Source organism: Gavia stellata, chromosome 2 (genome assembly GCF_030936135.1).
Source record: "Gavia stellata isolate bGavSte3 chromosome 2, bGavSte3.hap2, whole genome shotgun sequence".
NCBI classification, from domain to species: Eukaryota; Metazoa; Chordata; class Aves; order Gaviiformes; family Gaviidae; genus Gavia; species Gavia stellata.
The window spans coordinates 80,254,942-80,269,384 of NC_082595.1; the positions used below are offsets into that span (position 1 = coordinate 80,254,942).

Consider the following 14,443-nt stretch of genomic DNA (forward strand, 5'->3'; position numbering starts at 1 on the left):
TTTTACAGTAGAGATTACAGATTTTGAAGTAATATCTGTGGTTGGTGGTACAACAAACAAATAAATAATGTTTTAAGTCCCTATATGTTTTTGTATGTATGGTTACATTCAATACCAATAAACAGAACAGCTAGAAGACTGCCATTAGACATCCCAAGTTGCCTTTTTTAGATAAACTCAATTTTTAGAGGAAAATGTGCAATGTGGGTATTTTGTTTCTCTCTGTATAAATTAAACTATTTGTGGTTTTGACTTTACCTTCTCTGAAGTGTATTCTCTCTCAAAGACAACAATGAAACCATCCTATGATTTTTCCTTTTATTTCACTATTAGTCATCCAAATTTCCAAATACAAACTTCGGCATGCTTGCTTTACGCATAGATTTTTTTCCCCTAGCCCTTCATTGTCTGTTTATGTTCAAAATAGTTGACTTGTATGCCATGTGAGAATATAAAGAAACACATGATCATTTGAGCTATGCATTTTGCATGTAATGTGCAAGACAACACTAAAGGGAAAGATACTGGTATAATATATACTCTAAAAGGAATTATTGAAAAAAACAATACATAAGCCTTCTCCAAAACAAACCTCCAGCTGCATCTAAGAGCTGCTTCGCTAGCACCTCATGTGTTGACAGAAAATGCCTAAATAGAGATCACTTGGGAGAAAAATGTCTGATAAATCTGCCTACTAAAAGAAAGTATATTTGCACACATATTTGAGATTTCTGAGAATGAGTTAAATGGGATTAATTTTGCTAATCTCTTTATATGGGCCCTTGTGAACCTTATGAGGTTTAACAAGGCCAAGTCCAAGGTCCTGTGCCTGGGTCAGGGCAACCCCCAGTATCAGTACAGGCTGGGGGATGAAGGGATTGGGAGCAGCCCTGCCAAGAAGGACTGGGGGACACTGGTGCGTGAAAAGCTAGACGTGAGCCAGCAATGTGTGCTCGCAGCCTAGAAAGCCAACCATATCCTGGGCTGCATCAAAAGAAGGGTGGCCAGCAGGTCAAGGGAGGGGATTCTGCCCCTCTACTCCACTCTGGTGAGACCCCACCTGGAGTACTGCATCCAGCTCTGGAGCCCTCAGCACAGAAAAGACATGGAGCTGTTGGAGCAGGTCCAGAGGAGGGCCACAAAAATGATCAGAGGGATGGAACACCTCTCCTGTGAAGAAAGGCTGAGAGAGTTGGGGTTGTTCAGCCTGGAGAAGGCTCCAGAGACACCTTATTGCAGCCTTTCAATACTTAAAGGGGGCTTATAAGAAAGATGGGGACAAACTTTTTAGCAGGGCCTGTTGCGATAGTACAAGGGGTAACGGTTTTAAACTGAAAGAGGGGAGATTCAGACTCAATAGAAGGAAGAAGTTTTTTACAACGAGGGTGGTGAAACAGTGGAACAGTTTGCCCAGAGAGGTGATGGATGCCCCATCCCTGGAAACATTCAAGGTCAGGTTGCAACCTGATCTAGTTGACGATGTCCCTGCTCATTGCAGGGGGTTTGGACTAGATGACCTTTAAAAGTCCCTTCCAACCCAAACCATTCTATGATTCTACATCCCTTGCACAGCTCCGTATTTTAAATGATAAAATATAAAAGAGGTTGAATCTTTACAAGTAAGTCTTTATCTACAGGTGCCTACTGCTGTCTAGTTCCACAGAAGCAGCACTGGGTGAGATTTCAGGGAAGAGATGGGGGAAGAAAACAGGCATAAAGAAATGTGCCATCCTTCCCAGGGACTCTGGGCAAAGCCTGAGGCAGAACAGTTTCCTGCACCTCCAGTTTGGCCAAACTCTCTCAAAACCGACATCTCCTACTTTAATACTACAAGGAGTTATCAGAATAGATGAGTGCAAAGAATTGCATTCTTAAGAAACAAATCCAGACCATTGCATACAAGGTGATTAGCTTCTTCACACATAGAGGTATTCTGTAAAATTTTAGAATTAGGTCAGTTTTTACTGATTTAGGGCATGGTCCTCAAAAGTACTCCTTACGTAGTGCAACAAATAGAATGTTAGTGGTAATGACAAACTGTAGTTTCACCAGCAAACTTTTATTTTGACTACAAAGTGTGTAAAACTGTTAAAAAGAAAAAAACCACCCAACTGGTAACAGAATGAAAATATTATTTTCCATATGTAATGCATAAACATAATGACTCAAAAGAAGCAAGAAACCCCAACATCTAAATACAAATGTGAAGTGCTTTTAAAAATGCATAAAATTCCACAATGGAAAGAAAGTCATGTAGGAGAGAAAACATTCATATGCAAAAACCAAATAAGAATATTACAATCAAACAAATTCAACACTGAGGGTCAATTCAATGCAGAATCCATATAAGTGGATAGCTTAAGACTGTGACAGATTTTCTGCCTTCAGGCTGACTCCTGAGTTTTAACGTAAAATACAGAACTGAAGAATAAATTCTCAGGCCCATTATAAGTCAGTATGGGATACATTGACTAATCTAAGTATTTACCAATTCCAAATCTTGTGCAAGAGTGGAAAAATTTTATCTGAAGAATGGTAGACCGTATACCAAAAAAGATCTGGAACTGAATTTTAGTAACAGCACATTCAAGTAAATGAAGACAGGATTATGAATTTAAGAGAAAGGCATACCAACTATGGTGATACAGCAAAAATAGTGCTAGTTTAAATAAATATATTTAGAAGGCACAAAGCAAAGAGATCGAGAGGTCTCACAAGCCACTGACAGCGTGTTACCCATTCTAACCAGATGCTCCTGAAATCTCGGTGAAGTCCTGAGTAAATCCTGTTCTCATCTCTTCCTGGTTCAACATTATAAAACTCTATGAGATTTTTTGAACAAAAGACTAATGAAAATCACTTCTACCCATCAGGATCTCTGCTGCACTGTGTTTAACTGCACTGTGATAAATACATATTTTAGCTCCCCCATGACTTGACTTAAGTGTAGGCAGGAACCAAGAGAAAAATGTTTAACAACTGTCCTCAAAACGATAACCAAATCTTCACAATCCAATCTGATATTTTAAAATGGTGACTGCAAAGCTTTCCCTACTAGCCTACTAACAAGTATTAGTAACACTGCTGCCAAATACTGCACCAAGATATATGTGTGTGTGTGTGTGTGTTATACATACATAGTTTATATATGTGTATATATAGAAGAAGTTTTCTGCCACAGCCATCACTGGGTTCGAGCAACCAAGTACAAACTGCTACCAAAAGCCCTTTGTGAGTATTTCACAAAGGCCAAGGCATCTCTCTAGCCAAAGGATGAGTGATGGCTCTAGAGCAACAGCTGGAGCACCCAATTGAGGCAAGAAAGCAAGGCTGCGGAGGATTCTGCTAGATTTTGCTTCCCTGAATACCTTAGTTGTCATTGGAGTTTACACAGAGTCAAACACGTATCTACAACTAAAATTTGCTCTTCCTTCAAGAAGGATGGTACTTTCAAGGTTACTTGAAAGAGCGAACAAGAAACCGAGTCCCATAGTTTCAGAGACAACAGTGGTGGTTTCTCCTAGCAGTTGTGCTCCATGTACGAACACATGCTATGTTTTTGCAGATGTTTTTAAATTGCTTAGATACTTGGGTGAAATGTGTTTGCTTGACCTGCTCATCACTGTGTTATTATTTGGCCCTGTAGTTTCTGGTTCCTTTACACTTAAAATGCAGTCACTGCATCTCCTCTGCTCACAGATCACAGGTAAAGAAGAAATGCTTTTATTTTGTAGGGCACGTTACTCCCATCTGATTTGTTACAGCTTCAGTTTTATTCCCCTCGCCTCTATCTTTTGTTTTGCTGTTCTGTTTTGCTTGCTGCGTGTGCATTCAAAAGGACTAGTAAGACTGTGGCAGCTTTAGACAACATATGAAGCAAGCTTGCTGAAGCCATTATGAAATTCGAAGAAAGAAAATCATGTTAGTGGTCAAATTATTACCTAGCATCCTTTAAAATGCCATTGATCTGGGAGTTCTTTTTGCTCCTGGGAGAGTTAGGCAGCAAGAGAATAACGAAAATACCTAAAGTTACCTAAACGGTTCAGTGAATCATTTTCTTGAATAAAAGTGATTAGCTCATATTCAGACAAGAAAGTTCTCTGCATCTGATTCAGAGATTATACTAACTTCCATATATATATGCGCCAAAGTTTTTCACTTTTTTTTGCCCTTCAGACCGTGGAGCCCTAAGTTTCACCAACCCGTAGGAAGCACAAGCCTGACCTCGGTGTGGTCGAAAGCAAAACCCCACCCTGAATTCAGCCAGACCCGGCGCCAAATGCTCCCCAGGGCTCGCTGCAGTGGCTGTGTGCCTCTCCTTTCTCTCGTTCACAGTTGCATCCTCCCTTTTGTGATTTGACACAGAAGGAAAGGTGGTAATTTCTGACAGAACCACACACCAAGAGTATGTGAAACATTTCCTATTTCAGATGTATATGGCCACATAATAATGTAAAAAGCAATTTTCTATCCACTTAATACGTTTCCATTGAACCGAACCTTAAATGTTGAAAACCAAAAATATAATGAAGGAAAGAAGCAACCAGTCGGCACGTACTGTGATTCATTCAATGACAGCTGCATGTCATTCAGAAATGAAAGAAAATAATAAAATAAGGTATTGTCATTGAAAATCCTTCAAATATTTTGACTAGAGACAGAATATATTTACATTGAAACTTCAGTAAATAATTAAATGCATTCGTGTTTGTAGAACAGCAGGCTCGGAGATAAAACTGCTAAAAGACATGTAGACTACATTCTTTTTAGCTACAAACTTATTTTGGTCTAGAATCCCTAACGTTTGTTAGCAATTAATATTTGAAAACCACATTTCCTTAAGGTATGATGAAGCTTGAGTTTTCCATTTAAACACCAACCAAGACAAGGTCATGCTTAAACTTGTTCTCCATGGCCTACACCCACCTATGCGTATGCAGATGGATTTAGATATCCATCCAGTACAATCTAGTTGTAGCGGACACAACAGATTTCAAGGAAAATTTATATGACTCAGAACATCCAGAATCTAACAAAAACCACGATTAAAAAAGCCCCCAAACCAACATTGTTTTGATTCCTGAGATACTTCTCATGGTCTAACATGTCACGTTAGAGCAGCTGTTTTACTGCCTTGGTAAAATGCAAGGTTAGGGGCTGGCTTTATACAGTATATTTGGAGAAACAAGTTTATAAAATGCTAGTTTAGCCCGTGGGGTTTTTATAAGCCTTTTATGTAAACATTACAGAAAAAGAAGAAAAAATTTGAGTATACACTGACATGAAAAATAGTATTTCACCCCTGTGAAAAAGAAGTGCCAAAATATTTTGTGTGATTATCCATTAATTTAAAAAATACGCTTATTTAACAAAGCTGTGCATATCTAACATCCACAATCATAAAACATAAAGGGAGGATGGATGATACAATCAGTCCTGTTTCCATATCACAGTGCTCTTTTAGCACTGAAACCAAATCCAGTTTAAGACAAAAATATTGGTTCTTAAAACAGTAAGTAGGCTGCACTGCTACTTGATTGTATGAAGTATGCTGTTGTAAATTTTATTAACCGTAGCGGACTCCCTGCTCCCCTAGAGACAAACATCATTGCAGTGGAAGTAAATGATGCCTGAAAGCGGGATGTCCCGCTACTGCATGTTCTATGAAGTGTATATATACAAAACACAAATAAAATCTAAGCTATTACCAGAAAATAATTATCCAAGAAAGGCAGTATTTCTGCAAATACTACCATGCAAAAATAAATGGATTTGGGGGGGGGGGGGGGGGGGGGAGTCAGGCTGAAGAACAAAATCAGAAACACTGACTCCTGCGCTGCGCGTCTACGCAGCACTGGGTCATTTCTTGCGCTGGTGAGCGAGTTCAGCCCAGGCTTTCTCCTTTGTACTGAAAAGACGTTTTGAACTCCACCGTGTGGGCGAAAAGAGGTGTGTTGCAGCCTCAGAAGAGTTTCCCTCTTACCAAGTTATTACTTTCCTTAGGCAAACTGAGCAGTTCTGTACACAGCTATTTGAAGAAAATCCCGACACGTTCTTAGTAGATGATAACACAACTTGCCATAAAATATAAGAGTCTGACCCTGAACTAGAACAAAGCTCAGAGAGCTTTTAAGAAAGGTTTAAAACATTTTGTCAAAGATATTTCTGTTCAAAGTCCTGTTGTACGTAAACATTCCCAAACCAGAAAAATACCTTGTGCTACTGGAAAAAAATAATCCTCCGTGTTTACTTCCTTGCAATGCATGCTGCAGCACAGACTGCTCAAAACAGATACAAAACCGATAAAGCAAATCGCAAAATAGATTAGCACCCCTCTGCCCTCCCCGCCCCCTTCCCAAAAACTACGACAACATCAGTCTGGAACTGCAAAGAAGTTTCAGGGGCCAAACCTGAAAACCATGCAGAAGCACGTTTCCAGCTACATTCTGCTTTCAATTCTAAAAATATGGAGTAGGAGCAAGCCAGCGAGAAGTGAAGTGAAGCTGGGATTAACTCTGTTCTACTGCAGTGAAGGGCGTGGCATCTTTAAAAAGGTATCGAGATAGCCCATATAACAAAATACCCGTTTTCTCACATGAGAAAATTAAAGTGGGCTTTTAGCAAAATAAAAAAATAATGCGACAAGATAATTACCAAAGTTACCTGCAAAGAAATTCAAAGTGTTCAAATACATTTTAAAAAGACCTTTAGATTTGGGCCTATAAAAAGAAAAAGGCATCTGTAGGAAACATAGATGAAAAAATAAAACTTCTTCAAATATAAAAAGTGTTCTAATTTCCGACAAGTTCAAGTAAATTAACATACACCAATTGCATCTGGCAAATAACAGATGCTCGGTTTCAGCTAGCTAAAAGCCCCAAAATATACACATACCGCTAACGCGGCGCAATAGTCTACAGCCTTCCAGGACGGGGGCTGCTTGGAAATCTCTCAGTCACGCGAATACTCTTGACAAGACAGCACCCTTTTTGATATTATCACAGAAAATTAAGTTTAAAATTAACTTAGGAAGTAAAAAAATATTTAGATTTTTACATATATTGGAATTACTAAAGAAGTAAAAAGAAACCAATGAAAAAAACGTTCATGCAAGATACCTGACCAGCAGTTCATTTGACTGAATGGAGAACAGTATGTGGGGTCTGCTCCTCCGCTGGTGTATATACACCAATATATACACGTTGGTGCAAGGCCCCTGGCTTTACTCGCTGAGCTGGCAGACCTGTGGCCCGGACAGCAGCAGACACCTCAGAAGAAACAAGCGCTCGTTTTCAAGCTGCCTCGCTAGTTCCCAGCGTTCGCACAACTACGGCGCTCTGAGGACCAGATCTGGGAAGGCGGCTAACACCGCAAAGCAAACCAAGACGTGCTCCATGGGCACAGGAGGTCTGGAATGGGAGCAACGTGTTTTGAGCTAAGCACAGGGGGGACCACTTGTTCCAAACACACCTTCACCCCAGCCGGACGGCCGCCCACCGCCCGCAGAGCGGCAGACGCGCTGGCCTAGAGAAGGGGCAGTTATTGCGTCCAAGGGACAGCGAGGCATGAGCAGAAAAGGAGGCGCAAGGACTGTGGTTCATCTGCGGGCTTTGACCCATCCATCCCCCATCCTCAGGAGGGACAGACAAAGCACCCTGACCCTCCCAAGGGGTCCCCAGCTGCAGGGCATATTACAGCTCACAGATTCCCTTCAGGAGATGGTTGCATGGTATGCCACAGGTTTTCTGCCATCCTCTTTCCTGCTGCTCTCTCCTGTCCCAGGTGTTTACTCTCAGCCTTTGATCTCTGGGTTTACTTAAACACCACTCTTGTGCTAAGCACCTTCTTCCCTCAAAATGCCTAACTGATTAGCACATTAAGTGGCACTCCGAGGTTGCTATTAGGGTATGCTTTCTCTCTCAGAAGCTGAGCCTAAGGCTTACCTGTGCTCTCCAGCTACCTGGATTAACTCTATTACCTCTTGCTCTGGTCTGGGTGCAAGTGCTAGGAACTCTATTCAGAACAAATGCCAATGTTTTTTTTTTTAAGACTCCCACCATTCATTCCTTACTGCTTTTAAGAAAAACCCAGAAGTCAGCCAGATTCGTGTCTCGCAACAGCTTCTCTGGAACCCAGCACTTCCAATTTGGGAATACTTCCCTGGTGTTTCAGTACTGTTCAAGCACCAAGTCACCAAAACCACTTCCCAGCCTGATGTGGGAGACAACGACTGGCTTCCTAATGATGGGGCAAGAATCCTCAGTACTGCTTTTGTACTACAGATTTATTTTGAGGCTGTGGGTTATAGCTGTCCGTGTTCTCCCAACAGCACCTTCACTTTCTACTGCACTATAGCAAACTCCGTAGGACTAACAATCTAGGATCATCTGTTTCCTAATAATCAGGAGTGAAACTTTGGTCAACCCTCCTCCCTCCTTTTCAGAATCAGCTTCTGTGTGATCGATTTTCTCCATCTTTTCTTCTACTCAACCCTTTGAGCTCTATAGGATTTACACTTTGTTCTGTTTTGTTCTTCGTTGACAATGTCTGGTCCTGTAGGATTTACCCAATGACTGCAAACTGCATGCAGTTGTGCTCTCTGTACTACAGCTTTCCAAGGAGCATTTTGCATTTTTTCTGAATTTCTCTTGAACTCCATTTTTTGCAACCAGTTATTAGGACCTGTGAGTTTTGCGTTCTACTGTTGCCACGTTCTTCTCAAGCTTATTTTGGCACATGATTATTGCAGGAGGAAGAGGAAAACTGTGCCACCAGTAAGATTAGAGGCTTGTGAAGTTCCTTCTTTGACTGTCTCACTGGGTACCCACCACCCTCTGCTCTAAAGCAAGGGGTTGTCTCGGTGGTAATCAGACATAATGGCAGAGTAGCTGGATTACAGGCAATGATAGTACACTTACTAAGTCCACATAACGGTTAGAAGACATGCCAGTTCTCAGTTGGGAACATCAACACGAGCCCCTAGCAGTCTAATATCTGGAGTATACGTAACCATGACTAAGCGAACGTACAAGCCCTCAGCTGGGACAACATCCAGTCAGGAGAGATGCTTCTCGGGGCTACGCCTGGCGAATTTCCAGTCTGAAGCTAAATGTTGGATGTATTAGAGAGATCATAAACACATCTTTGTTGCCTTCTTCGACATCCAGGAATTGACTGAAACGGTGGGTAGTGTTCGTGGTGCACGACACAGACCCGGTTCAGAAGGTGTGCCGGAGCCTCCTTGAGGGATGCAAATGTTTAGTCTAAACAGAGTTCCCAGCGCTCCATCTCAGGTCCTGCATTCGCCATGAACAGGTATGCTTTGAAACTTCAGAAACGCATTTTCTCCACTTAAACTTCACCACCAGCAAGAAAACTAAAGGCAGCTTACACACTGAGGCACCCATACTGTCTTAAGTTATAATAAAACATTTTTTGTCTGAAGAAAGAAGCTTATGAAAATTATTTGGGCCTATATTCTCCTCTAAGCAAAATAAATATGAGAAATATAACACATGGAATGCACTCTGGAAAATATATGTCATCATTTCATAATTATGACACTGCAAATAACATAGAAAAAGGCTCAATTCTGTGCCTTATAAATTATATACCATGCAGTGTCAAGGGGAAAAAAATGCACCAAATATTTCAAAGGTTAAATTAACTTATTGAGAGGAGTGAAAAGTGACTGTGAACCCAAGTGTCTAGGGGAGAGGGTTTTTATTTCCTGCTGGTGCGTGACTGAGTCTGTGATACGTGGTAATAGCAATCTGCTGGATTGCATCTCCCATTGGGTCCAGGTGGCCCCTGCAGTCCGGGTGAGCCTGGCGTTCCCGGCGGGCCCGGCAGGCCAGTAGCTGGTAAAACAAAACTAGAATTAGCAGAGTCCTTGCCAGAGTGCATGCAGTGCCCCGCGTTTCATCACTGACATCACTGCACGCCAGCTCATCCGCAAGAAGGCAGGCGGATCTGACTTCATGCTGCGACCAAGCTTGGGAGGAAGGGCACAGGTGTAAAACCGGTGTGAAAACCAGGAGAAAGGCCTGCTAGCTCATAAATAACAATAGCAGAAATAAATCTAGAGACTTGTACCTGCAGGGCCGGGTGGTCCAGGGTTACCGGGCAGTCCAATTCCAGGCTCACCTCTTTCCCCTTTCTGTCCTCTATAACCTACACAGAATAAAGATACGAAAATAAGAGTGTCCTCTTATTATAAACAGTGATCTTCCATATATCTTGTTGACAGGAAATTATCAAGACAAATATAACTGTGAAAACATGCTCACTTCTTCTGAGACTGGTATTTTTTTTCTGATACAGCTCTCATATTTGTAAGTTCCTTCTGGAAAATATAAGCATTTCTAGCAGTAACCGTTGCATCCTCTCCCAGAGGACTCTCGCTACGTTCACTAGCCGAACCTTCCCCCCCAAGTTTTTAAGTTACCTTCCTGAAGTTCCTCTAATAAAAAACCAAATGCGTATTCTGCTCCAGTGTTACCTGTTTGATGGAGTGAAGCACCAACCCAAAGGCCATCTGGAGTCTGACCAGCCCTTCTCCGATGGCCCACAAACTGAGCGCGACTTCGCCCTCTCCGCTCTACCTAAATCTTTATGTCTGCACTTTTTAGACTGTAAACTGGTAGTTGTATGCTTAGATACTCCCCTGTATGCGAGAGAAGACCCACTCCCCCTCCAGCGTTACACAGCTGTCCTCATGTGGAATAAGGCATCTTTAGAGCTTGTGCAGATTTCAGGTTCTAGCATGCGAGGCTTACTTTGACCCAGGTGGCTATATATTATTAACAAGGTGTGATTACTAATTGTACTTTGAAGATTTGTGTCTGTTTTCCTCACAGCCCATAGCTTTGTATTTATCTAAATAGCTTCCATGTTCTCAGGTGCTGCAACTCATGTCCAACCCCTCCTTCTTTTTCCTTAAACTGTTTGTAAAAAGTTTTATTAGTTGGAAACACTCTGGCTGCTCTAGAGCAGAGGACTCGGGGCTATTGGTATAACATTTTCCTTAATATTTCAAGTTAAGAATCCATCTACAAATGTTTTTTTTCCTGTTTAAACCATGTAATTTATGTAGGACAGGGGATGGAGGCATTTTTAAAGGAACAAGTGTGACACCTGCCACAACCCCTTACTTTAAAAGGGATTATAAGGAAACCCTCTTCAGCCCCCAACACCTCAGACGTTGGCATGTAGGGTGACCTATGTTGAAGATTAATTTTTCAACTTCTGGTCACATTTGGAATTAAATTTGTTTTGCTTCAGGGACCAGTATATTTTCAGTGTTGCGTATGACATAGAATAAACTTCCTCTTGAGAAGAGCTGTAACTTAGTTTGAATTAAAAGAGAAGAGTCATGGCTGACCAGGCAGCATAGTGGTATCAATCCACCTGATGTCTCATGAAGATTAATGGGCACTGGCAGATGGATGGCAAAGGTTGTCTTGTCAGTGTACTGTGGTCTATGGCAACACTGGTACTTTACAGGATAATCCAGAAGGAAACTATTGTAAGTGCTGTGGGTACCAATTCAGGGCTGTTACAACAGACACAATGCAGTAGGAATGGTACACAGAGTATTCAAGCCTTCCGTTAAACACAAGCTCATTCTACACTTGGGTAGAAAATCTATTATCTGTTGCAATCATTCTAGGTTTCAAAACAGAGCAACAATTATCTTACTCTTCTCTTAGCACCCCAACAAGGAAATTACAGTGAGGCAAAAACATTAGAAAATCCATGCAGAGTGACATGCATAACATAACAAAAGAAAATCAACTGTTTAAAAGCTCGCAGAGAAACAAACTGAATATTAATCATGCATTCTGGTCACTGAGTTGTGTTAAGCAGAATTGAACAAGGCATAAAAGCACACAAGCTATAAAGACTCAGAAAAGGGAATATGTAGGTGTTTGTGTTCAATTGTGAATCTTGATTTTGCTCTTTAATGACCATAGTAGTATTTATAACTACATCAAGTTGGTTTGCTCTGAAAATCTTGTGTAACGCATAGTAGTTGCTACTGTTTGAGAAGCTCAATCACACAACTACAGGATCTATTACATTTGCTATTTATTATATATATCTCTATGTTTCTTCATTTACAATAGATAGTTACAGTATATTTCTTACTACAAACCCAGTTAATTGTAATTTTACAAAGTAGTGCTGCCACTAATAATTTGTTTTGCATTTCTTTAGTTATGGGGAAAAGAAAGAAATCACATTTACGATATTTCACATTGACAATCTCCATGATAACCGTTACTGTAGGTATCTAAGACATCATTTGAAAAGGGACTGAGATAGACTGAAAGACTCTGTAAACATCACTGGGATTCAAGACAATAAGGAAAAAAAACCCCACAACAGGACAAAGAGCAGCCTGTCAATGCAAATGTATGATCCAGGGATATGATCCAGGGTAGTGTAAACCATTACTAGCTGTATCTGAATACACATGCAAAGGTGTAGTTTCTACACAGTGGTAGGTAAAATCTGTTGACACTGAAGTTTAATACAAAAATTCCTCGATATCTTTTCTAAAAATAAGGCTTTATTTAACAGGGTGTAAGCGTATTAGTAAACAGGCCTATATGTAAACGACCCAAACAATGTAATGTGTAATTCTGGCAAGAAAATATTTTATTTTTAATGAGGTATATTTTGCTCAGAAGTAGGGCCATGATTACACTTCTAGAGGATAATATGACCTTTTCTCTGAGCTTAAAGTGACAAACTCATACACAGTCAAAGAAGAATATTACCATACACATAAATCAGATTTTGATTTATTGTTTTTAAAGTAAAGGCACATACAAGTTGCTGTCTATTTTTACTGGTAGAATTACAATTCCAGTAAGAGGTACCTGCTTAACTCAAAAGGTGACTGCTTTAGCAAAGCCTTTCACTCGGGTTCCAGAAGTTTTGTTGTGATTTCTGCAACCCAAAAGTTGTGGTATGTAAACATGTACCCAACGGGGGTACATGTTTACCATACGGTAAACACTTGGTAGCAGTATGGAGCCAGTATGTGTTCAAACGGATAAGTTTTCTTCTGCTCGTAGATGAGTGGTGATAGCTGAAATACAGCTCACAGTTTGGTGCTGTCCACAAACACCACGGTCAGAAGCATCGCTACCACAACACCCCCAGCTCTAGTTGGAAATGACGCAAATTCATGTCTATGAACTTGGAGGTAAATAGTTCTCTCATTTAAACAGCTCCAAAAGGTATTCCACCTATGTCATGGAGACCCTCTTCCATCCGCATGGATAATGCAGCACCTGAAACTAGCATGTCAAATATCTAGAGAAATCTGAGGTTCTTTAATACAAATATGAGGCAAACACATTACCATGACAGGGAACAACGAGACCGAAGTATCCACTGTGTTTTACTGTGCAAAAACCCTGTATTCTTAAAAACAAACAACTGCAAAGCAACAGGAAGGGTGCTGAGAGCAAGTCCTCTCATCCAGCCTCCAGTGCATATTCTGAATTCCTTCTCTGTGTTACAGCCCTCTCAGCTGAGAGGTAGTAGCTGGGTTTCAAATCAAAGTAGAACAGGTTAACTTCATCCTCCACAGCAAAGAACAGTTTACAGGAGATAACGCTTGAAACCAGTGCAGCTATTTTGGAAGAGTGACCATGTCTGGACAACATCCACTACAATGGATTCCTGATGTCAGCCAAGGTTTCTAGATGCTCCCACCATGCAAATTAATAATAAGAGATACAAATTTTACAACAGAAACCAGCAATAAAGGAATTTTGACTATTCATCACATGGTATTTTTCTTCCCTGAGCTGTGATGCTTGATTCCTCCAGACTACCATGAGTTACGAGAACCTATAAAAAACTCTTAATTTGATAGAAAGAGTGAAATTTAACTATGATGAAACCTTCTTTTCTTTATTGAGAAAAAATCAATAGTCATATTAACGTAAAGGATAATATGCATCTCTGGATTGCAAAATTATGCCAAGGTGAATTTGGACTAATGGATGAAAATTCACTTTCTGTTATAGTTTCAAAAATCCAATTAAGTCAGTGGAATTAATTGAGCTAGATCCTCTAACACATGACAATCTGACTGACTGTTTGCAAATGGATGACATTGCGATAGCTTGTCAATAAAGTTTTGAAATAAACTTCCTGTTTGTCTATGAGACATTAGCATCCTTTAAAAGGTATACAGAGTAAACAAGTTCCTCTGCTCCCCCTTAAGCAGATGCTGTACATTTCACTGGTAACACTGCCTCATAGTACCAGCTTGCTGGTGCATATGCCATAGCTTATTTTTTTTAAATGAAGAAATATATATATATATAAAAAAATCTTCCAATCACTACTATACAAAGTGTGTTTAAATACCAATTGCATATTTCATAATTTATGTTGCAATTCTTTGTTGTTTTTTGTT

At 40.4% G+C, this 14,443-nt stretch overlaps 1 protein-coding gene across 1 annotated transcript in view; it reads right to left on the reverse strand.

Moving 5' to 3' along the window:
- Positions 1 to 9,630: 9,630 nt before the first annotated feature.
- The window catches only part of COL19A1 (collagen type XIX alpha 1 chain), a 201,151-nt gene continuing 196,338 nt past the window's right edge, over positions 9,631 to 14,443 (reverse strand). The window contains exons 49-50 of the mRNA XM_059829068.1: positions 10,096 to 10,173; positions 9,631 to 9,860 (exon numbers count right to left, since the gene is read on the reverse strand). Coding sequence (XP_059685051.1) covers positions 9,724 to 9,860; positions 10,096 to 10,173 — 215 coding nt within the window. The 3' untranslated portion in view covers positions 9,631 to 9,723. The remainder of the gene's footprint in view (positions 9,861 to 10,095; positions 10,174 to 14,443) is intronic.